The sequence below is a fragment of the Jaminaea rosea genome (assembly GCF_003144245.1).
Source record: "Jaminaea rosea strain MCA 5214 unplaced genomic scaffold BDZ90scaffold_17, whole genome shotgun sequence".
NCBI classification, from domain to species: domain Eukaryota; kingdom Fungi; phylum Basidiomycota; class Exobasidiomycetes; order Microstromatales; genus Jaminaea; species Jaminaea rosea.
Genome location: NW_020289991.1, coordinates 354,695 through 376,786, shown reverse-complemented (window position 1 = coordinate 376,786; position 22,092 = coordinate 354,695). Strand labels below are relative to the sequence as shown.

General features: G+C 59.7%; 9 protein-coding genes across 9 annotated transcripts; 4 read left to right on the top strand and 5 right to left on the bottom strand.

The window, feature by feature from the left end:
* Window positions 1-349: 349 nt before the first annotated feature.
* Window positions 350-2,226, top strand: BDZ90DRAFT_224072 (putative ZWF1-glucose-6-phosphate dehydrogenase; the record flags this gene model as incomplete). The annotated part of the gene is made up of 6 exons (XM_025504601.1): window positions 350-430; window positions 508-775; window positions 863-1,048; window positions 1,120-1,390; window positions 1,459-1,805; window positions 1,883-2,226. The coding sequence occupies 6 exons, from the start codon at window positions 350-352 to the stop codon at window positions 2,224-2,226; spliced, it is 1,497 nt and encodes a 498-aa protein (XP_025359618.1).
* Window positions 2,227-2,469: 243 nt separating this feature from the next.
* On the bottom strand, window positions 2,470-4,854 carry BDZ90DRAFT_256280 (hypothetical protein; the record flags this gene model as incomplete). Its single annotated transcript, XM_025507884.1, has 2 exons — window positions 2,470-3,306; window positions 3,406-4,854. The coding sequence occupies 2 exons, from the start codon at window positions 4,852-4,854 to the stop codon at window positions 2,470-2,472; spliced, it is 2,286 nt and encodes a 761-aa protein (XP_025359617.1).
* A 685-nt stretch (window positions 4,855-5,539) lies between these two features.
* On the top strand, window positions 5,540-7,763 carry BDZ90DRAFT_211627 (hypothetical protein; the record flags this gene model as incomplete). The annotated part of the gene is made up of 3 exons (XM_025504120.1): window positions 5,540-5,932; window positions 5,975-7,125; window positions 7,217-7,763. Coding segments are annotated over 3 exons (2,091 nt in total), but the record flags the coding sequence as incomplete, so codon positions are not given.
* A 111-nt stretch (window positions 7,764-7,874) lies between these two features.
* On the bottom strand, window positions 7,875-9,498 carry BDZ90DRAFT_234609 (hypothetical protein). Its single transcript, XM_025507079.1, has 5 exons — window positions 9,189-9,498; window positions 9,015-9,118; window positions 8,672-8,943; window positions 8,420-8,588; window positions 7,875-8,348 (listed from the first exon to the last, which is right to left on the bottom strand). Exons 1-5 carry the CDS (start codon window positions 9,249-9,251, stop codon window positions 8,108-8,110), a joined length of 849 nt encoding a protein of 282 aa, XP_025359615.1. The 5' UTR covers window positions 9,252-9,498; the 3' UTR covers window positions 7,875-8,107.
* Window positions 9,499-9,697: 199 nt separating this feature from the next.
* Window positions 9,698-11,667, bottom strand: BDZ90DRAFT_234608 (hypothetical protein). The gene is made up of 4 exons (XM_025507078.1): window positions 11,210-11,667; window positions 10,690-11,138; window positions 10,444-10,614; window positions 9,698-10,365 (listed from the first exon to the last, which is right to left on the bottom strand). The coding sequence occupies exons 1-4, from the start codon at window positions 11,615-11,617 to the stop codon at window positions 9,807-9,809; spliced, it is 1,587 nt and encodes a 528-aa protein (XP_025359614.1). The 5' UTR covers window positions 11,618-11,667; the 3' UTR covers window positions 9,698-9,806.
* A 629-nt stretch (window positions 11,668-12,296) lies between these two features.
* BDZ90DRAFT_91454 (Piwi-domain-containing protein) lies at window positions 12,297-16,268 on the top strand. The gene is made up of 8 exons (XM_025509942.1): window positions 12,297-12,431; window positions 12,625-12,709; window positions 12,790-13,072; window positions 13,138-13,625; window positions 13,696-15,173; window positions 15,248-15,349; window positions 15,425-15,978; window positions 16,057-16,268. The coding sequence occupies exons 1-8, from the start codon at window positions 12,399-12,401 to the stop codon at window positions 16,067-16,069; spliced, it is 3,036 nt and encodes a 1,011-aa protein (XP_025359613.1). The 5' UTR covers window positions 12,297-12,398; the 3' UTR covers window positions 16,070-16,268.
* Window positions 16,269-17,043: 775 nt separating this feature from the next.
* BDZ90DRAFT_244054 (alpha/beta-hydrolase) lies at window positions 17,044-18,647 on the bottom strand. Its single transcript, XM_025507453.1, has 4 exons — window positions 18,384-18,647; window positions 17,754-18,319; window positions 17,274-17,678; window positions 17,044-17,194 (listed from the first exon to the last, which is right to left on the bottom strand). Exons 1-3 carry the CDS (start codon window positions 18,637-18,639, stop codon window positions 17,274-17,276), a joined length of 1,227 nt encoding a protein of 408 aa, XP_025359612.1. The 5' UTR covers window positions 18,640-18,647; the 3' UTR covers window positions 17,044-17,194.
* A 264-nt stretch (window positions 18,648-18,911) lies between these two features.
* BDZ90DRAFT_244050 (DnaJ-domain-containing protein) lies at window positions 18,912-20,133 on the top strand. The gene is made up of 2 exons (XM_025507452.1): window positions 18,912-19,032; window positions 19,105-20,133. Exons 1-2 carry the CDS (start codon window positions 18,949-18,951, stop codon window positions 20,038-20,040), a joined length of 1,020 nt encoding a protein of 339 aa, XP_025359611.1. The 5' UTR covers window positions 18,912-18,948; the 3' UTR covers window positions 20,041-20,133.
* On the bottom strand, window positions 19,904-22,079 carry BDZ90DRAFT_281977 (hypothetical protein). The gene is made up of 2 exons (XM_025509414.1): window positions 21,683-22,079; window positions 19,904-21,609 (listed from the first exon to the last, which is right to left on the bottom strand). Exons 1-2 carry the CDS (start codon window positions 22,005-22,007, stop codon window positions 20,123-20,125), a joined length of 1,812 nt encoding a protein of 603 aa, XP_025359610.1. The 5' UTR covers window positions 22,008-22,079; the 3' UTR covers window positions 19,904-20,122.
* Between the last annotated feature and the right edge of the window lie 13 nt (window positions 22,080-22,092).

Below are 22,092 nucleotides of genomic sequence, written 5' to 3'. Positions count from 1 at the left end.
CGTCCTCTGTCTGCGCTTTGCTTGAGTCCGTCCGCACGGCGTGGAGTGACGACAAAGTCCAAGGTCGACTCGCGGCTCGAGGCTCGAGGGTCTGCTCTCGCTGGTGAGGGTGCGTTGGGTTGAGAAAGTGTCGGTAATCTCTCCACCCAAAGCTGAGCATCATCTTCCCATCGCTTCTTCCCTCCCTCTGCGCACATCATCCAACACCAACTCGCAGCAACAAAACTCATCGAACCTCGAATTGGTAGCCATGTCACAACAACAGCAGAAAGCTGAGATCAAGGTCTTTGAGCAGGAGACGGTCATTGTTGGTGAGTTACAGCGCAGCTGAACAAGGTGACGTGATGGTATGGTGGAGGGGACAATCAATGGCTCACTCCTTGCTACGCCTGCAGTCCTGGGCGCATCGGGCGATTTGGCAAAGAAGAAGGTGAGACGGCGCGGCAGACATCACCATCATCATCACCACATCGCTCACCACGCTCATCACCCTCGCCCCTACGACAGACACTGCCCGCCCTCTTCAGCCTGTTCCGCCTCTCGCTGCTGCCAAAGAACAGTCGTATCATCGGGTATGCCCGCACAAAGATGGACGACAAGGAGTTCCATGGCAAGTTCGCAGACAACCTCAAGGATGGAAAGGACGGCGAGAAGGAGGAATTCCTCAAGATCTGCAACTACGTGCCAGGCGCATACGACCAGGACGATGCATTCCAGAACTTGAACAAGGAGATTGAGAAGAAGGAAAAGGAAATTGGCAGCAAGGAGCCTCAGCGTGAGCAGATGGGGCGAGGCGAGATGCTGCGATGCGCGGCCTACTCACACGTATCCATTCATACCCCCTCCCACCGCCCGCACACAGGCCTCTTCTACATGGCGCTACCGCCCAACGTCTTCACCGTCGTAGCAGCTGGGTTGAAGAAGAACTGCTACGCTGAAAAGGGACACAACCGCATCGTCATCGAGAAGCCCTTTGGCAAGGACCTCGAGTCATGCCAGGAGATGATGGGCGAGCTCAAGAAGCTGTGGAAGGAGGAGGAGACTTTCCGTGCGTAGCTCGCGTGCGCGTAATGCTGCACTGCACGCCATCGCTCACACTCCTTGCTCTCGCACGCACAGGCATTGACCACTATTTGGGCAAGGAGATGGTCAAGAACATCCTCCTCATGCGCTTCGCAAACCCATTCGTCGAGGCAGGCCTCAACAACCAGCTCGTAGACAACGTGCAGATCACTTTCAAGGAGCCATTCGGCACAGAGGGGCGAGGAGGCTACTTTGACGAGTTTGGAATCATCCGTGACATCCAGCAGAACCACTTGACTCAGGTCCTTTCGCTCCTCACCATGGAGCGACCAGCGACATTCTCTGCTGAGAACATCCGTGATGAGAAGTGGGTGCCGAGAGCGTGATGCGAGGCGATGACTGCCGCCTGACATTTTCTCTCCTCTCACCGCACAGGGTCAAGGTGCTCAAGAACGTCCCCGCCATCAAGGAGGAGGACGTCCTCATCGGCCAGTACTCGGCAGCCAATGGCAAGCCAGGCTACAAGGACGACGACACAGTGCCAAAGGACTCCAACTGCCCGACGTTCGCCGCCCTCGCCCTCTGGGTAAACACGCCGCGATGGCAGGGTGTCCCCTTCATCCTCAAGGCGGGCAAGGCGCTCGACGAGGGAAAGGTCGAGATTCGCATCCAATACCGCGACCAGGGCAAGGGCCTCTTCGAAGAGATCCCTCGTAACGAGCTCGTGCTGCGTATCCAGCCAGAGGAGTCCATCTACGCCAAGATCTCCAATAAGAAGCCGGGTGAGTACAGGAGAGCGAATGCGATGCGCGGGCGCACACTGACAATGCTTCATCTCCCGCTCACCGCGCACGCGCAGGCCTCGAGTCCTCTCTGGTCCCCGTCGAGCTCGACTTCAAGTACAACGCACGCATGACAGACTACCGCTCACCCGAGGCGTACGAGACTCTCATCCTCGACGCATTGAAGGGCGAGCACTCCTCCTTTGTTCGCGAGGACGAGCTCAACGAGTCGTGGCGCGTCTACACCCCTCTCCTCCACGCCATCGACGCGGGCAAGATCAAGAACGAAAAGTACGAGTACGGCAGTAGGGGGCCGCAGAGCTTGAACCACTTCATTGGCAAGTACGGGTACGACCGCAGAGGGATGGAGGAGTACAGCTACCCGAAGACGAGCATTGCCAAGACGCAGGGCAAGATATGACTAGCAAAGGCGAGGCTTTGAGTGGCGAGGTTCGGAGAGCACGCGCGCGCACAGTCTCTGTATTTGAATCTCTAGACGATGATGTGTTGATGATTGAATGACGAGATGTGATGAGATGCTGTGGGCGGGGATATGTAGGCACGTCGAAGACGACTTCTCTCGCATCGCTGCCCGAAGGCCCTCGCAGCGCCGCACGACCTCCCTCGCATCGCTGCACGGCTCCTCCCGCATCGCCGCCGCTCCTCAGTAGGCCTCCTCGCCCTCGTAGTCGTCGACCGGCTGGCTGTACATCGCCCCCATACGGGCGCGCATCTGTGCTTCCATGTCGCCCTCGTCCGCCTCGCCATCCTCGCCACCGTCCGTATCTCCCCTCTGCGTACCCAGATCCGTCGTCTCTCCACCCGTATCCTCGCCCTCGGATGTAGCCCCGCCACTCCTCGCAGCAGAAGAGGCCTTGCGCTTACGATTGGCCTTGCTCTCCGTTCGCCTACGCGGATCGTTGCGGGGCACTTCGTCTCCTTCCTCCTCTACGGGCTCGAGCTCCGACGTCGCGCCTCTTGCACCGGTCGCTTCGCCTTCTGTACCAGACCCCTCGCCACCGCTGCTCACACGCTGTCTCTTATCTCCTTTCTTCTTGCTGCCCTTCTTCTTCTTCTTGTGAGACTTTTCATTGTCGAACATGCTGCCGATCCCAGCCATGGCATTGTAGTTGATCTTCCTACTCTTGGGCTGATGGCGCGTCTTCTTCTCCATCATGGCCCTCGCAGCTTCCTCGGCCGTGGCGCCCGTAGCTGTGCTTGCGTCGCGAGGCTTAGGCGGCGGCTTTCTCGTGCGCTTCTTGCGTATACCGGCCTTTTCGTCTGCCTCCTCCTTGAGCTGACGTTTCATGGCTGCGACGAGGTAGTCGTGGTTGAATTCCATCCAGACGCGCTCCTTGATTGCGACTTCCTCTGGGCCGAGGATGAATTGGTCGAGCTCGTCTTCGTCTAGGTCGGTGAGCGGGTCGTCTATGGGCGCGCCGTGGGAGAGCTGGGAGTACTTGAGGCGGCGAGTCGAAGATGTCGAAGTTGAGGGGCCAGCCTCGGGCTCAGGCTCAGCTTGTGGCTGCTGTGCTGTAGCGGGTGCTGGAGCGGGCGCCGGCGCATCTGCTTCACCCTCCTCGCCTCTTCCGTTGAGCACCGCTCGCTCGTGATTCTCGCCCTGCGTCGCGCTCTCCTTCGGCACGAGGTCGTTGAATGAGGGCTCGCCCTCGACTTGGCCCTGCTCCTCTTGCTGCTTGCCGCCACTCTGGTTTTGCCCGTCCTCATCCTCGTCCTCCTCATCGACGGCACGACGCTGCCTAAACTCATTCATCTCCAACTCGGGCGCAGTGCCCACGGTAGCACCCCCCAATCGCGCCCTCTCCATGGCAGCGGCGTTGTGCTGCTCCAATTGCTGGTCCAAGTCACGATATCGTGGGTCATCGATGTACTGTCCCATCTCATCTTGCAGCATGCGCTGGACCATTGCGTCCGCCTCGGGGTCCAGTGCCTCGTCTTCGCCAGCAGCCTGTTCACCTGTCTGATCAGCTAGGCCCTCGTCCTCGACGGCAGCACTTCCCTGCTTGAACTTCTTTGCGAGACGCTCAGCCTTGCGCTCCTCCTTGAGCCTATTTTGCTCCTCCTTTGCCAGCGCCCTGGCCTCCTTTTGCGCCTTGCGCTCTTCCTCCATCGCAGGTCGATAAAAGGCAGGGGGCTCATACTCTGACTCTAACCACACCTTTTTGAAGTCAGCGACGGAGAGTTGTGCGGTAGGCGTACGCTTGAACTCCTTCAGTCGTTCGCGAATGGTGACGTCTGCCATCTTGACTACTTGTACAATCTCGTTCATGGAGCGACGGAAGTTGTTCATCCTAGCTGCTAGGAGGAGAGCTGCGCCGCAAACACCTGCTGGCCTGCGTCCTTGGATGATCCAGTCCTTGTCGAATCGCTTGACGAGGCGTGTTGCATCGGCGGCTACCCTGTGGACCTCTTCACCAAAATGGAGGAGAGCAGCGAAGCGCAAGATGTAGATGGCCGGGTCGATGACGGGCAGCTGGAGGTTAAGTGCGCGAATGAGTTTGAGGTAGTGTCGACCAAGTGTAAAGACGTTTATGTTCATCGAGTCAGCAAAGTCGATGAGCATGTGGGTCGTCTTGTCCATCCTGCAGGCGACGTAGAGGCATGCGGCTACAGTGTACTCGTGCTTGCGACCTAGGACGAAGTTCTTGGTGGGGTCTTGACCCACTGTTCGCGCTTCGTGAACTTCTCCTGCCAATGCTAGCCTGAACATGCGATTGGCCCTCTCCCTCGTCGAGAAGCCGACGCGGTGGGCCCTTCCCATACGATCGATTGCCTCCTTTGCGCGATAGTGCGTCTGCTCCCTCGATTCTCCTGAACCTCCCGATCTGAAGCGTGGATTGGATGAGCGTACGTGAGATTGGTCTTGAGAGAGGTAGGATCCCTGGACAGTGGCTGCTCCAGCTGACGTCTCTCCAAAGGTGACGTCTGAGACGATTTGCGATTCTGCCAGGACGTTACCACAAGCCTGACAGATGGCTTGCGAATTGTCGAATTCGACATTGTCGCTATGACACTGCGGGCACCGCATGATGGCGGGCGCGGCGTGAGAGAGGGAGAGACGAAGACGTCGAGTCGAGTGGTGAGGATGAGGAGAAGGAGGATGATGTTGGGAACGAGGCTCACTTGGCCTCACTGACTCAAATTCACGTCCAAGTCGTCTTGGAGTCGTCCTTGCATGCAGGCCGGCAGCAGGAGCGGAAACAGACGAGTGGGCGTGGGCGTGGGTGGGCGTGATGGGCGGCTGAGCGGCTGGTTCAATCCATCCATCCATCCAGGGCAGGCCAGGCAGTGGCGCCCTCGCTCGACTCGATTGGCTGCCCCGGATTAACCGCGTCGAGGGTGCAGTGCTATGCTGCGCCTCAGCCTCTCCACTTCAAGAGCCATCACCATCATCAATCTCCATCATCACAATGGCTTCACATAGTCGCCACGATCAACGAGGTGACGACGAGGAAGTCGTTGACGAATCACAACCACTTCTAGCCGACTCTCCATCTCGTCAGCAGCAGCAGCAGCAACCACAGAACCGCCTGGCTGCAGCATGGCAGACAACCGTAGCCGCCGCTCAAGTCTATCGCACCGAGCTTGCTTCTAGATTCGCCAAAGCTACATCGGGGAGGAGACGAGGAGATGATGGCGGAGACGCCGCGGTAGAACGAGACGGCACCAACACATCTCGTGACCGCCGTGCCCGCTCCTGCCGCAGCCCAGGACCCATCACAAAGGCTTGCCTCTGGACCCTTGGCGGCCTCATCGCCCTCCTCGTCGTCCTCACGGCCATAGAATCGTCCCATCTTTTCCTCTCAACCCTCTCAGCGCCCACAGAGGATCAACAGGCTCGCATCCTCGACGAGGCTCTCGTACTCAAAGGGCCGGACTCGGTTCGCTTACTCAACATCTCAGATGACGGTATCCAGGTGCAAATCGATGGCAGGCTTGGACTGGACCCGGATCGAGCATTGGACATCTGGCTTGGTCAACGAGCACGCACATCGTGGTGGAAGAATCGCGATAGGCACATTGTAGAATGGGCGCTGGCCAAAGTGGCAGGGGTCAAGGTCGAGCTGGGCCAACTGACCATTGCTGAGCCGGACTGGGCAAAAGATGTGCCTACAGAGGACCTCGATCTCATCCCTGATCAGTCAAAGCACCCCAGGAGCGATGTAGACAGCAGCATCGAAGTCGCCGCCAAGCCTGCTTCACCGCCGCCCCGCGACCTCTTGGCCTTCAACATCGACCCCCTCCTCGTCCCCCTGCCCGAGCTCCTCCGAACCTCCTCCGAAGACGACGACGCAGACGACCCCGTCTTGGGCGGCAACTCTACACGACGAGCTCGTCTGACGATGCGCCCGCTCAATCTCACCCTCCTCTTCAAGCCCGTCACCCCAGCTCCTTACCTCGCTCAGCTGGGCCAACGCGCCGTCAAGCAGGGCGACGCCACCCTCGACATCAACGTCCGGTCTCTCAGCGTGCGTGGTCTGACGTGGGCGCAGATGGGCGAGAAGAAGAAGGGATCGTCGTGGATTCCTCGCTTCATCAATCTGGGTCAGAAGGATATCACAAAGAGGGTCAGGCAGCAAATTCCCAAGCTAGACGTGGGCAACTCGACGGACGAGTTCCTCAACCTCACCCGCTACGACTTTTTTGAGATCAATGGGGGCAGTGACGCAGTCGAGGCCGCGGGTCAGAAGGCACTGGGCATTCGAGCGTACGCAGAGGCAAAAAATCCGCTGGGTAACCTACTGAAAGGGTCGGTCAGGTACAGCCTGCCATTCGGCGTCTTCCTGCCCGCGGCTGGAGCGAATGACTCGCTCGCCCTTGCAAGTAAGCCCATCGATACCGTCCTTCTCGCCGTCATTGCCAGCGACCCCTTCGAACTCGACGGGCAGGAGAAACTGCAGCTCCAACTCGAGGGGCGCGTCGTTCCCCCTCCTCCCTCTGGCGGCGCTCTTCAGACGGAGCAATCGCAGCCCGCTGCGCCTCAACACGTCTTTTCTGCCTCTCACTCTCCTCCCCGCTCACTCGCTTCACCCAGCGAAGACGCCCTAGGAAACTTTCTTTCACGCTTCCTCCGCGGCGAAGCCAATACCGTGTACGTACGTGGTGGCTCGCCCTTTGAGCATCCCGACCCCACCTTGCCCGGCGCTGGCTCGCCAGACCTACCGGGCTGGCTCTCCTCTGCACTCTCGGTCATGGACGTGCCCATCTCCTTCCCCGGGTCCAAGGTGACCGACCTGATCAAGAATGTGACAATCCAGGACTTGAAAATCAAGACGCACCCGTGGAGCAAGGAGAAGCTGTGAGTGTGCGGTGCGATGAGTGCGGTGTGATAGCCCGGGTGACAGAGACAGCAGCTGACGCAATCTCCCGCTCTCTTTGCCCACACACAGATTGTTCAGCGGCACTATCCTCGGCGAGCTGAGCATGCCCGGCGAGCTCGCAGCGGTAGACGTCGAGATCCGCTACCTCTGGCCAGACATCCTCATCTACGACGGAAAGCCGCCTAGCATGAAGCATCCCGGCGACGGGGACGGAGACGACGACGACGACGGAGGGGACGACGATGACGACGACGACACCAGCGTGAGGGACGGAGACGAAGACGACGGCGGAGAGCCTCTCCCCTCGCCCCTCCCCAAGCGAGCCTTCGGTCGTGTGCGCCCGCACTCATGGGCGAATGCTACCACTACGCCCGATCCCGACGACCCGTCGCCGCTCCCGCGCAAGATTCTGCGCTCTCAGCTAGTCGATGTGCCCTTTACGGTGCTTCCCGGCCGCAGCAAGGAGTTCCGCTCGTACTCGTGGAAATTGATCACGGGTGAGGGGGCAGAGACGGGCATTGAAGGGTCGAGTAAGGTCAAGATTTGGAACAGCGGGTTGGGTGATCTGGAGATCTCCAAGCTGCCGGTGAGCGGGGCGTTCATTGTGGGCAAGAGGGGGGGCGATGATGACGGTGACGACTAGACGGGCGTGGCTACTGCCCTTCTCTTCTGTATAGCTTCAGACTCCGCTGCAATCGCGACATGACATGGAATCGTGCGAGTTGGTGTGGAGTGAAGTGAGATTGTATTCAAGAGAGAAAGCGGGCGTGGCGGGCGTGGAAGCCTCGTGTGTGCTGGGGAAAGGGGGGAGATACTGTCCATTCGATGAGGTAGAGAGAGCGTGCTAGTGTAATGAAATGCATGGAAAGCTACATGTAGAAGTGAAAGCGAAATGGGAGCCGTCAAGAGTGTGCATTATTTGTCGTCGTTGCTTGTTGATTGTCATCGCGGATGCGGCGCCTACTGGGCTTCGCCAAAGGGCTGTGCCCTCTCCTCCCTCTTGTAAGGAGTCTGCTGAGCCTTGGCGCCCGCAGCGGGAGAAGCGACGTTCTGGCAGTTGGACGACTTGGGGGCCTTGTGTCCCGAAGGGGTGTGCTTCTGGCCCTGGTAGAAGGTGGAGCCCTTGAAGACGCCGGGGAAGTGGCCAGAGTCGGCGTCGCAGTTGGAGAAGCCGCCGCCGTAGTTGCCAGGGTGGTTCCAGCTGCGTGCGAGCAAGGGAAGATAGTGGGTGAGCAAGGAAGACGCAGATGCCACGCACGTGTGGCTGCTCACTTTGCGCCCATGACGTCGTAGATGTGAGGGCAGTACTTGGTTGCATTGGGCTTGCCCGGGAAGCAGGCGCGGATCGAGAACTCGGTAGCGCTCATGAACGACGACCACTCCTTCAGCTGCGTCCACCCGTTGCCGGAGCGTGTGTATACCAACCCACCCGGCGGATTGCCTACGGTTTTTAAGGTAAAAGAGGGAGGAGGAGGTAAGTACCCTAGTCGTGACTGCGGCGGACCGACGCGTGCGCGTACTCACCTGCTCCCGTCGCGCCGTGCGGGTCGAGCTCTCCACCCTCGTCGCCCTTCTTGATATGCATGGAGGTAAAGTCACCGGAGCCCGTGACCTGGAGGAAGTCAGACGTCCTGACAAAGTGAGCTCGCTTGACGGCGCCCTTGGGGATGAGGCGGGTGCCGTAGCCGGACTTGAGGCAGTAGGAGATGTGGCGCTCCTCTTGAGCACCGACGGTGCCTTGGCCTTCGAAGGGGGCCCAGAGGCAGAAGTCATCGACCGAGTTGATGAAGACGTTCCTGCGGGTGAGAGGGCGAGAGGTGAGCGAGGATTTCGAGTAGTAGCTCTGCATTGCAACGCCGCTGCTCACTGGCACATCGACTTGGGGCTCGAAGCACCGTACTTCTTGCACTGGTTGGTGCCGACCTGTCCCTTCTCCCACTTGTCGGGGAGATTGTTGACAGAGAAGGTGGGCTGCGCGAGGGAAGACGTGAGGAGATTAGGACGTGGCTCTCGAGGCCACCAGGCGCACCACGGCACCCACCTTGTCAGCCACAGCCGCCGAGGCGAGGGCGAGGAGGGGAAGAAGGAGCTTGCCAGCAATCATGATGAGAGATTGTAGAGTGGGGTTGAGATCTAGTAAAGAGTGTCTTGAGTTAGTGCTCGGCCGAGAAGGAGGAGATGGAACCGTGAGGATTGGGGATGGAGAGAGGACTGGGATGATGGAGAGGAGAGAAAGATGCGTTACACGGCGTCAAGCTCCCCTTTGAAGTCTTGCTCGGCCAACTCCAGCGACCAATCAACACTTGCTTGCTCGCCTGCCGCCGGCTGCATGCCAATGAGGCCGGGCCTCGAAATAGAATCGACGCAGTGGGACGCACCCTAGACGCATGCGAGTGAGGGAGGGGGTCTGCTCGCGCCCTCCTGAACGCCTTCGACGAGACGCCACTCAACTTCGCTCCTCGGCCTCGCCACGCTAGCGAGTCTTCCATCGAAAGGCTCGCGCACGCACAAAGGACTGTGCTGCGTTGCTTTTCTGAGCTCACATCGTGTGGAGCAGGGGACCACCATTGCTCGTCATTGCTACGCGAAAAAGATTGGGCCGCTGCTAGCTAAGAAGAGCTTACATTGTAGTCTACGCATGGCAGTCATGCCGCGCCGCCTACGCCTGCGACTGCGAAGCAATCCTGCTGCACACTTCTTCCAGCGCACCAGCCGTACGCGCAATGCGAGCGTCCCACCTTCGAATCAACCCATCCCCTTCGCCGACAGGCGTCGCATCGTCGTCGTCCGCTGCCGCTGCGTCACCTCCACCCGACTCTGCTCCTGTACCCAGACCCAGACCTCCCGCCGTAGGCTCCATCTGGCTGCTTTCGAGGAAAGTGAGCAAGCCGTCTACCTGGTCTATCTCTGCCTTGATGCGGCCCTGAACAATCATGCGCCGGACAATCGTCTCTGCACCCGTCGTCGTGAGATTCAGCAGCGATCCTAATCCGGCCAGCGTAATGTTGAGGTAAATACGTGACGAGGCCAAGATGTTGTGCTCCATCATTGCTCGGTCTAGAACGGTGGTCGGGGCATTCTTGACCTTCTTTGCTGCAGTCGAGCCTTGAGCTGCTGGCTCCGCCGATGCTGCTGCCGCCGCTTCTTCCTCGAGTCTCATCACTTCGCGCTCGTTGCCGGCGCGAGAGAGCATGGCCTTTTGGTGCGGTTGCAGCAGTCTGGCGGCAGCGCGAGTAGGAGTGAATGGTCAGCTGGAGTACGAGTAATGGCAGCGCTTCTCGCACGCGTCCACTCACTCCTCGAACGCAGCGATTTCGTCTGGCCTGATGATCTGGTCGAGAAAGACCTTGGACAAGATGGTGGACTGGGGTAGAGCAGCTACTCGCTCATCTCGCACCAGGGTAGAAAGGATGCGAGAGCGGTGAGGACCAGCTGGAGCTAGGATTGAGGCGGTAACAGCGGCCGACCTGACAGCGAGAGCGGCGGGGGGCATGGGGTGACATTAGCTAACGCACGGTCTACTGCCGCGGCGATGCACTCACAGCATCATCGTCCTCTCCTGCTCATCGATTTCTGCAATGTAGCTGAGCTCATGGAAGCGCACAGCTGCGTCGGCGAAACGGCGTTGCGAGTCGTAGATCCTAGCCTGGCACAGCTTGTATTGAAGGCCGAGAAGTTTGCCCTGCTTGACATCCTCAGGTGAGGCCGAGGCGGTCGTGCTGGAAGTCGATGGACCTGTAATCGATCCCGATCTTGCTCCTGGGACGAGATGGACAACCATGCTGGCCCTCTTGAGGTAGACGTCTGCGCCAATGGCATCGTCTGCTTCGAGGAGTAGACGCACGATGCGGACGTAGATGCGCAGCTTCTGCAATTCCGAAACAGCTCGATGGCCAGAATCGAGTGGAATGCCCTGCAAGACGCTAGCCGCTGATGACCAGTCCTGGAGCGACTCGTGGATGTCGGCCAGATGAAGGCGCAGAGAGGTGGACTGCGGGCGAGGCGGGGAGAAGCTCAGTCTGCGTGCCATCTAGCTGTCACAATTGCTTCGGGCGCACTCACCTGCTCTTCGAAGCTGAGTACTCTGGGCTGAACCTTGGCGAGGGCAGCCTCGAGAATCTCCTTCTGCACCTCTTCGTCGCGGATGGCTGGCTTAGACGGGTCTTCGTCATCGTCATCACCCTGCATCGCCTCTGCCTCCCCATGCCCGGCCTTCTTGATAGCCTCATCGAATGCAGTAAGAGTGTTTCGTCCCACTACGAGCCCTCCTCCCGACGAGTTGAGTTCAGAGAAGACGGTGGCGTCGAGGTAGTCGGAGCAAGCTTGGACGAGTGCTTCTGCGGACAAGGAAGAGCGTGGCTGCTCGAGGAGCGAGACGAGGATGTCCTGGTATGCCTGTGCTCTACTCTGCGATGGCTTGGATGCCGCAGCGCTGAGTGCAGCAGCCAGCTGATCACTCGACGACGACATGACGACGATCTCAGGACCTCGAGGCGATGACGATGATGTCGTGAGGACGCGAGGACGGAAGGAGGCGGACCAGGCGGACTGGCGTCCATTGGCTCGACTCGATGACGAGTGCAGGCACGGGCCACCGAAATCGAGAGGTGAGCGCGGGGTCAGAGGAGAACGAGCAGCCTCATCAACACCACAACCGCAAGGCCAGGGACGACGAGGAGATGATTGCAAACTGGTTCCTGGGCAATCAAAGTGGCCGACGGATTGCGAGCGGCCGCTAAGTGTGACCCCTCCATCCCACACAGCCAACGCGCAACAGCTGCCCGCGGGCGCGATGCAGTCACCCCCGCCTAGGCGCCGTCGTCGTCGTTGAGCTTCGACGATGATTGGATGTGTGATCACAAGAGTGAGAGCAGACATCACGAAGTGCATCTCACAGGAACATCCGCTCATTTTGGGCACTTCAGCAGAGGGCAGGGGCCACATCGAATTCGGCCCTGCTCTGAACGACGAGTTGAACCAAGAGTCAACGAGTCGCGTCGTTTGCGAGCCGTCGATGAAGGGGAAGCGGCTGTTCAGCGTCAGCATCAGGCGCCAGACAAAGCGGCCAGCTCGCCACCGCCGCCCGCGTTTTCACCTCTACACCACCAACACCATCCCATCCCCAACCGCCCTCTCTCCCTCCCCAAACCCTTTCCTTTCCTAACCCACCAACACCCGCACCGACCCGCCTCGCCCGCATAGGCGATCACGACTCGACAGACCAGTCCCACTTCCGACAACGTCTGCAAACATGGCCGCCGTTTCGGCTGACCAGCTGGCTGCGGTGAGAGCGACTCAGCACGATGCATCCGCTTGAAGTCGATACTGATCAAGCCCGGTTTTCCCCCTCCTCGCATTGTTCCTCTCTCGCTCGTCTACATCGCATTCCCTCATGGCATTAACAACCGCTCTCGCTCGCCACGCACGGCATACAACGCATCCACTCGCTATGATGACGCCACCACGCCACCACGCAGGCCGTTGGCCACATGTCCCTTGAGAAGCAAGCCGAGCTCGAGGAGGAGCGTCGCCGATCTGAGATCTCTAGCGTCACTCTCACGGGTGAGTAGCGCCCGCCTTTACCTGCATCGTTGATCACTGACACCCTCGAGCCTTGCCCGGCTCTTCGCCCGCACACGCAGACCTCGTCCCTCGCCCCGACAAGGGAGGCAGCGCCGGACGCAAGCTCATGGTCTCGACCAACATGTTCACGCTCGACATCGGCGGCGACGGAGCCTCTGGCCAGGCCTCCGGCGGCCGTGGTGGTGGACGTGGCGGTCGCGGCGGAGGCCCTCGCCCCTCTGCTGGCGGCAACAATGGCAACTTGACCGTCTACCACTACGACGTTGTCATCGACCCTGTCAGGCCCGAGGAGTCTGAGAAGGAGCTGACCCCTGAAGAGCGCAAGCAGCGCAACGAGAGGAAGTGAGTGCGCGGTGCAGAAAGCTTTGAGAGATTTTGCTGACCTCACCGCCATACCGCTGGGGCAGGCTTCCCATTACGCTTCTTCGATCCGTCTTTCGCATGGCCCTTCGAGATGGCGCCGCCGACCCTACGCATCCTCTGACCGACGACTTAATCGGTTCCATTGGCTACGATGGTCGTCGTTCATGCTACACACAGAAGAAGATGCCCTTTGAGAATCAACTCTCTTGGACCATCTGCCTCCCCGAGCGCGGCGCAGACATGACGCTGCCCAACCTACCTCGTGACGAGGGTCGCAAGTTCAAGACGACACTCAAGCTGGTCAATGTCATCGACCTTTCTGTCCTCCACAAGTTCTGCGAGGCCGACCCTCAGACGATTCGTGCTGCTGGAGCCGCCTTCCCTGAGGCCGTCACCAATGCGATCCAGGCTCTGCAGATCTTCCTCTGCAACAAGCCAGCAGAGACTTTCAAGGTCCATGGCGGCGGAGGTCGTCGATTCTTCGACAAGGACCTCAAGGTCCCCATCCCCTCTGGAGCTGACATCTGGAAAGGTAAGAGCGAGCGCGAGTATGCTACAGGCTTGAGCTGATCACCACTCCTCCTCTCACCTTCCGCACCCAGGCTTCTTCCAATCTGCTCGTGCCACTCAAGCCGGCATGATCGTCAACATCGACCCAGCTTTCGCAGCCTTCCTTCGCTCCGGCAACCTCCGTGACGTCTGCGCTGGTATCCTCGGCATGGATGGCAGCGGCGGCGGCGGCTTCGGTGGCCGTGGCGGCCGTGGCGGTCGCGGTGGAGACCGTGGTGGACGTGGAGGACGCGGCGGTGACCGTGGCGGATTCCGCGGTGGCCGTGGTGGACCCGGCGGTGGCGGCGGCGGCGGTGGTGGTGCTGGCCAAGAGCTCTCTTCCCTACGCCCCATGCAGCTCCAGGAGCTTCGTCGTCGTCTCAATGGAGCCAAGCTCAAGATGACCCATCGCGAGTCTAACCGCGAAGAGACCTTCAAGGGCTTCTCCCCCCGCGCAGCACGCGACGAGGTTTTCGAGAAGGATGGCCAGCGCATCCGCGTAGTCGACTATCTCAAGGACAAGTACAACTACCAGACCAAGTACCTCGACTTGCCCCTCGTCGTCCTGGGCAACAAGGCTATGGTCCCCATGGAGTGCTGCGAGGTCCTTCCCGGCACGGCTCTTCCTCCTCGTAAGCTCAAGCCCGACATGACTGCCGCTATGATCGACGTCAGCCGTCAGCGTCCCGACGAGAAGCTCTCCACTGTGGTCGACTGGCGCCGTCGCATCGCCTACGAGACGGATCCCCGCAACGCTGGCCTCAACGTCGGCACGCAGCCTATCCAAGTCGAGGCCCGCATCCTGCCCGTCCCTACCGTCCAGTACGGCCGCGGCACCGCAAAGCCCAATGGTGGCGCATGGAACCTCCGCAACACCAAGTTCCTCACGCCCGCTGCGACGCCCATCAAAACGTGGGCCATTGTCAACTTCACTCGCTCCCCTGACCAGGTCGTCCAGCAGTTCGCCGGTCTCTTCACCAACCACCTCAAGGGCTTGGGCCTCAGCGTTGAACGCGCACCTTACTACGAGCGCGGTATTCCCACTCCCGAGCGAGTCAAGGAGACGCTTCAAGTCGTTGGACGCGAGGCAAAGAAGGCTGCAGGCGGTGCTTCGGCCCCTCCACCCCAGCTCATCATCTGCCTCGTAGACGGTGACGCCGACCTGTACGGAGCCATCAAGCGCGTCTGCTTCACCGATCTGCCCTCGCCCGTCCCCAATCAGTGCCTCATGGCCCGCAAGGCCCTCAACGAGCGCGGACAGGACCAGTACTGCGCCAACGTAGCCATGAAGGTCAATGTCAAGCTCGGTGGCGCCAACCACTCTGTCACGCCCAACGACGTGCCTGCTTTCACCCCCACGACGATGATCTTGGGCGCCGACGTTTCCCACGCCGCTCCTGGCTCTAGCCGTGCATCCATCGCCGCCCTCGTTGCTACCATCGCCGGCGATCGTTCCCGCTTCCACTCCGAAGTCCGTGCCCAGACGCACCTTCGTGGCGGCCGCAGCCAGGAGGCCATTCTGCACATGAAGGTGAGAAGCGCGACGTGCATGCTTTGCTGATCACCACCACCTCTGCTCACTACCACGTGCCCCCACCCGCGCAGGACATGTGCATCTCGCACCTTAACCGTTGGAAGGAACGTAATGGGGGCAACTTGCCTACAAAGATCGTCGTCTTTCGAGACGGGGTCAGCGATGGCCAGATGGTAACTTTCATCATAGAGCTCGCTACCAAAGTTTGCGGCTGCTGACCTCGTTACCACTACCCGCTCGCGCCGCAGGCCATGGCCCGTCAAGTGGAGGCTCACGCAATCTCTCAAGCCGTGGCAGCAGTCCAGCCCGGCAAGACGATCCCTCTCACGTACATCATCAGCGTCAAGCGCCACCACATTCGCTTCTTTGCCAACAACCCCGGTGACCAAGACCGCAGCGGCAACTTGGCCCCCGGCCTCGTAGTCGACTCCGGCGTCTGCCACCCCTACGGCTTTGACTTCTTCCTTCAAGGTCACGCAGGACTCATTGGTACCGCTCGTCCCTGCCACTTCGTCGTGCTCCAGGACGACTCGAAGCACACGAGTGACCAGCTCCAGAAGAGCATCGCCTCCTTCTGCTACGAGTACTGCCGCGCCACGCGCTCCGTGTCTCTTCCCCCACCTGTCTACTACTCGCACATTCTGGCAGAGAAGGCACGTCTCATCATGTACGGAGACCAGTCCGAGACTGCCACCCAGATCTCATCCGGCGAGTCGCAGGAAGTCTTCACCGAGATCTCCGACACGGATTCGACGATGCTCATGAAGTCGTTCGGACGCGACGCCAAGTTCTGCGAGAGCCTGTGAGTAGGACAGCGAGGGGAGCCGTGAGCGATAAAGCTGAGCCACTGACAGGACTCGAAACCCTTTCACGTCACCAGGTTCTACATGTGAGAGCAGCAGCAGCGTAGATCTCCCGTCCGCAGCCGCCAAAGTTGTGTTTCCGTCGTCTCAGTCATCCTTTGAGTCCCTTTTTTTTTCACCTTTCCCTCTTCGCGAGCTTCTGCGCAAACGCACCACCTTGATGATCCTTGTCATCAGCGCAAGCTTTCAGCGAGAATGTTCAAATCAAATCACGTACCACCATCACCATGACGCGCGTGAGGAGTGAGAGGGAGTGGGGGCAGTGGGGTGAGACGCATTCTCGCTCGAGCAAGGCGAGCACGAAAGGGCCCAATCACCTCGACGACTCGTCTGATTTCTTTGGCAGCCTAGCATGCAGCCTGACAACAGGAGACCGAAATTAATTGCAGTAAATGGGGTCCTCTGCTCTACGTCTATGAGAAGTACTGCGAGAAGGGAAGCGTAATCTACCCTCTTGGCCCTCGCTACGCCTGCTTCTCAAAGGCGATACACCTCGTCGTGCTTCCCTCCTTGCCACCGAAGCGGAAGACTTTGCGCGCCGGCAATGTCTCTCTATGCTTGAGCTGGCCTTTCGTTACCGCCTCGACGCGGGTGATGAGCTCCTCTGGCGTAAAGTTGCAGCTGGTGAGCAGGAGAAGCCCCCGGGCGGAGAGGAGGACCGGGAGATTTGTGATATAGGCAGCAAGGTCGGAGGGAGAAGAGAGGGCAATGGCATCCAGCGTGCCCTTGTCGAGGAGGACATCCCACGCGGCGTGACCGAGAGACTTGACTTGGGCGGCATTGAGGATGTCGGAAGTCTGCCACTTGATGCCAGCTGCTGCCTCCCCTTGCGACTTGGCAATGGATTCGCAAAGCTCAATGCTTGCGGGCGAGTAGTCGACGCCCAGCATCCGTTCGGGAGTCGTGATAGAGCGCAGCGCTTCACGCCTTTCTCGGACATCCTCGTCCTCTTCGTCATCGCTATCCTCGTCCTCGCCACGTACGCCGCAGAGGGAGAAGAGTAGGTGTCCGTTGCCCGTGCCAAGGTCCATGATGCGGGGGTTGGAGGCAGCCGGATAATGGTCACGAAGGTAGTCGAGCATCACATCGGCGCTCTCCTTGCCAAACCAAACTTCGCCACGGTCTCCATCCTCGGAGAAATTGGCCACTTCGCGTCTGTGAAACGACGGAAAGTTGCCAGACGTGAGTTGACGTTGACTCTCGGCAGCCACGCCTCACTCTTGGGGCAACTCACTCACTGGTAGACTTGATCCCAGTGGGCCTTGGTCCCCAACCTAGAAGCGGGAAGATCCTCACCAGCCGCCTCTACGCCGCGTTCATCCTTGGTCTTTTCCCACCCCTCCTTGTAGTTCTCCTCTAGCAGCGTATTAAGCTTGTCCGTCTCCTGCAGCTGAATTGCATGGCCCACTCCCTTCATCTCGACGAGCTTGGCGTGAGGTAGCCACTTGGCGAGGTGACGTGAGTTGCCTGGCTTGACGAGATTGTCGTCATCGCCCGTTGCGATGAGGATGGACGGGACGGAGCTGTCGATGGTGAGGAGAACGGCATTGGGTACGTGGTGCGTTGATGCTGCACGGATCTGGCCGAGGGCGCCCGTAGGATGTTGACGTCGTACAAAGTGGAAGCGCCACATGAAGAGCTGGCGGCAGGTTGGCAAAGAGAAGGAGTTAGACTGTAAGGCTGCGATGAGTCTGATTTCGCGTGGTCGACTCACCTCCTGCATGTTCTCGCGTCGCGACCTGTTCTTGGGATCATGGTCATCCTTTGCATCAAGCCACGCCTTGGGGAACAACGTCTCTGCAACACGTTGCACGCGGTACTCGTCCGAGTCCATTCCCAACCACTTGCCTCCCAAGAGCCTCGTGATCATCTTGACGGCAGCTGTAGGAGGCAGGCCGGTGACAATGGACTTTTGGCCTCTTGCCTGTCCACTTGTCGTTGACAAGAGAGAGAGCGAGGCGATACGTTCTGGCGCCTTTCTTGCTACCTCGAGAGAGATCATGCCGCCCATGCTAACACCGGTGATGTGCAGCTGCCTCTTCTCCTTCCACCCCAAATGATCGCAGACCTCAAGGACATCAAGAGCCATTTCGCTCGTCTTGTAGCCCTCCATTGCAGTCGGTGTCTCACTGTTGCCGTAGCCGCGATTGTCGAGTACGAGGACCGAGTAGCGCGGGTCGCGAGCGAAGTGTTCGACTTGGCCCAGCCAGCCGAAGCCAGAATTGTTCAATCCCATGATGAGTACAATCTTCTGGGGTCCGTTGCCGTGTACCTCGTACCCTAGCAAGCGCGAAATCGGGTCAGCGATGTGCATATAATCGCACGCCACGAACAGGTTACGCACAAATCTGCAGTCCCTTTGCCTTGGGATCAGGTTTTCTAGCTCCCTTTTGAGCGGCATCACTGGTAGGATCGGCGATTGTTCCGGGCTTTGTGATTCTATCTTGTGCGATTCGCACTAGGCCCCCCTGCGAGTACGTATCAGGTGAGAAGACGGTGATGCCCTTGTCCTCATCAACTTGAATGCGCGACTTGGTATGCTCTGTGCCGTAATTGTCTGGTGCGCCCGCGTAAGCTGCTCCGCGGGGAACAAAATCCATGATCGAGGATGCCATCGTGTATGCTGTCGAGGGTGATGGAGAGAGGAGTCAGTGCAGCAGCACGTTGAGCCCTTGACCTCGCTCACCGGCGGCCGCATTCACATTTCACGGAGGGCGGACAGGGAGGCAGGGCGGGCGGGCTCCACTCGTCGTCGACTGGACTCGCCTATGCCGTGGCTCATCTCCAAGGTTGGAGTTGGGAGTTGGTTGGTTGGACGACGTGGGTGCGAGCGCGAGCCACGCTGCCAAGCCGCGAAGCTGCGAAGCTGCGAAGCTTCGCCCTCCATCAACACCACCACGGCGTCGACGATGAGACTCTTCTCGCTCGTGGCTCTTTTGGGCTTGCTGGTCCTGGCGACTGCAGCTCGCGCATGGGAGCAGACTGATTACGAAGTGAGCACCCTCATGAGGCTCAGCAGCTCAGTGGCCTTGAGCTGACTTGTTTCTGCCCCGCACCTCCCACAGATCTTCGACCTACAATCCTCCCTCGAGGCCACAACGGGCAAGGGTACCACATTCTACTCGCTCCTCAACCTCACTTCGTCCGCTACAGCCAGCGAGATCAAGTCCGCCTACCGCAAACGCTCCGTCGAGCTTCACCCAGACAAGCATCCCCAAGATCCTCAAGCATCCAAGCGCTTCGAACAACTTGGCCTCGTCATCAAGATCCTTCGAGACGCGCGCAAGGACCGATATGACCACTTCTTGTCAACGGGCTTCCCAAAGTGGCGTGGTACTGGCTGGTACTACGTGCGATGGAGGCCAGGCTTTGGCACCACACTCTTCTTCCTCGTCTTGATCGCCACGTCCATGGAGCTTCTCGTCAAGCGAGTAAATTATTCGCGCGATGCAAAGCGCATTCATCAGCTTCAGAGGGCGGCACGATTCATTGCTTGGGGACCACGATTCTATCAAATCTGGCTTGACCCAGCTGCTCCTGTTCGTGCGCCGGCTGAGAAGAAGGTGCGAGTCAGCCTCAACGCCGGGGCTTCCCTCCCACCACCACCTGCTCACAAGGACGTCGCAGCTGGCAACGTCGACTGGGACGCAGTCGAGCGATCAGTCAAGCAGGGAGTCGCCAATCCAGAACTCGCCCCTCAAATCGGAGGACCTGCCCTTGACCTCCTCGTCACTCGCGAGCCAGACGGAGAGAGCATCGTGTGGGCATCGGACGATGCCACCGGAGAGTGGACCGAGCTCAACGAGGAGAGCGCCTTGCACAAGCCAACGATGGCCACTCTTTGGCCTGCCAGACTAGCAAAGCATCTCGTTTCGGGTGGTAGAAAGGGTCAGGATCCCGCATCTCAACCGGCTATGCCAGAGGACGCATCGAGTGCAAAGAGCAGCGCTGTTAAGAAGTCCAACGCAGCAGCAGCCAAGAAGGGAGGGCGCAGGAAGTAAAGACATGTCACCTAACGCTGCGCTGCATGCATTGCTCAAAATTCACCATGTGTCTGCGCGCCGCGCCACGCCACGCCATGCCTCATCGCCTACCACCCTTGCTCGACTTGCCATTCCCACCGCTGACCTCATGACCCCCACCGCCCCACTTGCCTTCACTTCTGACCACCTTTGCTTTACCCCCTCGCCTCTTGCCCCGCCTCTCGAGGCAATCATCACAATACCACGTCCCACTAGGTGGCTCCTTCAACCCTACGCACTCGAGGTGGAACCACTCGCGCGTACATCCATCGTCGTCGCAACCAATCATGTCGCCGTACGAGACGTTCTCACAGAAGCAGTAGCGTCGTTCGTCCACTTCGCCTGCACCGCTTCCGTCGCCAGCACTGCCTCCAAGTCCTCGGTCGGAAGCTGCTGAGGTCAGAGTGCTGTCGTGGCCAGAGAGGCTGTGGTGTAGCTGTGAGGCCGATTGGCTCATCGCCATGCTGCCAGCATATGAAGCCCCATCGTCAGCGTCATCGTCACCTTCGCCCTTGGTTGCGCGACCACGTCGTCCCTTGGCGTCATCCTTGCGGTTGCGTCCAGTGCCGCCTTGGTGAGAAGAGCGAGGAGAGTCAAAGCGACGACCTGCCGGGCCTGGTGAGTCTTCATCTTTATCGCCCATGCTGAGGCCGAGAGCGCTGCTGCTGCCTTCGCCGCGTCCGTCTTCACCTGCTTCATCGCTGTGGCCACGTCCATCTCCTTCGTCCCCGCCATCATCGCCGTCCTCGTCGCCATCATCAAGGCGACGTCGCAACCCGCTTCCGCCCGTAGCACGAGGTGCTCTAGCCGGTCTAGAGCGAGTGCCAGATGAACGGACCTCTTCGAGTTCGGAGGCAGCTCGAGCTGCGCGAGACGAGGCGGCGGAGGAGGCTCGATCGTCGTCTGCGGCACGCTTGCCTCCCAGCGCCGGTGAGCCAGGTGAACCTGCTGCAGCTGAAGCCTTCTTGCGAGATGCTGCGCCAGACGATGAAGAGGCTGCTCCAGTAGCGGCGCTTCCCTTCTTGCTTCCATCCGCATCGCCAGCCGTCTTACGCTTCTTGACTGCACCTGAGCCAGCCCCCCCTGCACCTGCCTTGGACGATGAAGCTGTAGCTGATGCTGCTCCTCCCGCTGCAGCCGCGTCCGTCTTCCTCTTGGCTGCAGCTCCAGCCCCTGTACCGATGCTCTTCTTTCCCGTAGGCACAGTGACACCGCTGAGGCCGTCTTGCGCAGCCAAGGTCGCCATGCTCGCATTGCCCGCGCTCAAGGCCGCAACGGCAGCCGCAGCGGCTACAGCCTGGCTCCCAGTGTTGGCGAAAATGCCCGATCCTCCAGCCATTAAAGTGGCAGCATTGGCACTGGCGAGGGTGATGGGAGTGCCGTCACTCAGCTCGCCGGCGACGTGAGATCGCTTGCCGCCTGAGGGCTCGAGGATGGCGGCAATTTCGGGGAGGGAGGAGAGCTGGTCCAGGATAGCGTCTATATAGTCTGTGTGAGAGAGAATTGTCTCGCATGTGTTGAGGGCGACACGAATCTTGTCTTCTCCGCCTGTCAGCATTGCGTAGCAAAGGGTGATGGAGTCAGCGGAATGCAGCGAAGTCTCTGACGAGTTGGCACTGACCCATCTTGTATGCTCTGGCCTCTTCGGCGCATTCCTTGAGCAGCAGCAGTCGCTGCCCTGCACTAATCTCAGCTCCCTGATGCAGCTGTCCTCGACTTGCCGACGTCACTACATCTGTGAGCTGGTGGATCCTCGCGACGAGGGAGGCGACGTGTGGACCCAAGACGGCATCGAGCTCGCGGAGGTCAGAGAAGGAGCGAGTGAGGTCGAGGGGCAGGGCATCGAGTGCGTCGGTGTATGCGCTGAGGCATGTGAAGAGGGATACTTGGTCGGGTGTGAGACCCGGTGGCTGCTGTTCTTGTTGTTGTTGAGAAGTTGAGGCCATGATGGCAGCGGCGTTGGCGGCGTGATGTCGTGAGGGTGGAGCGTGAAGTCAAGAAGGACGATAGGCGGCGGGCCGTCGATAGAGA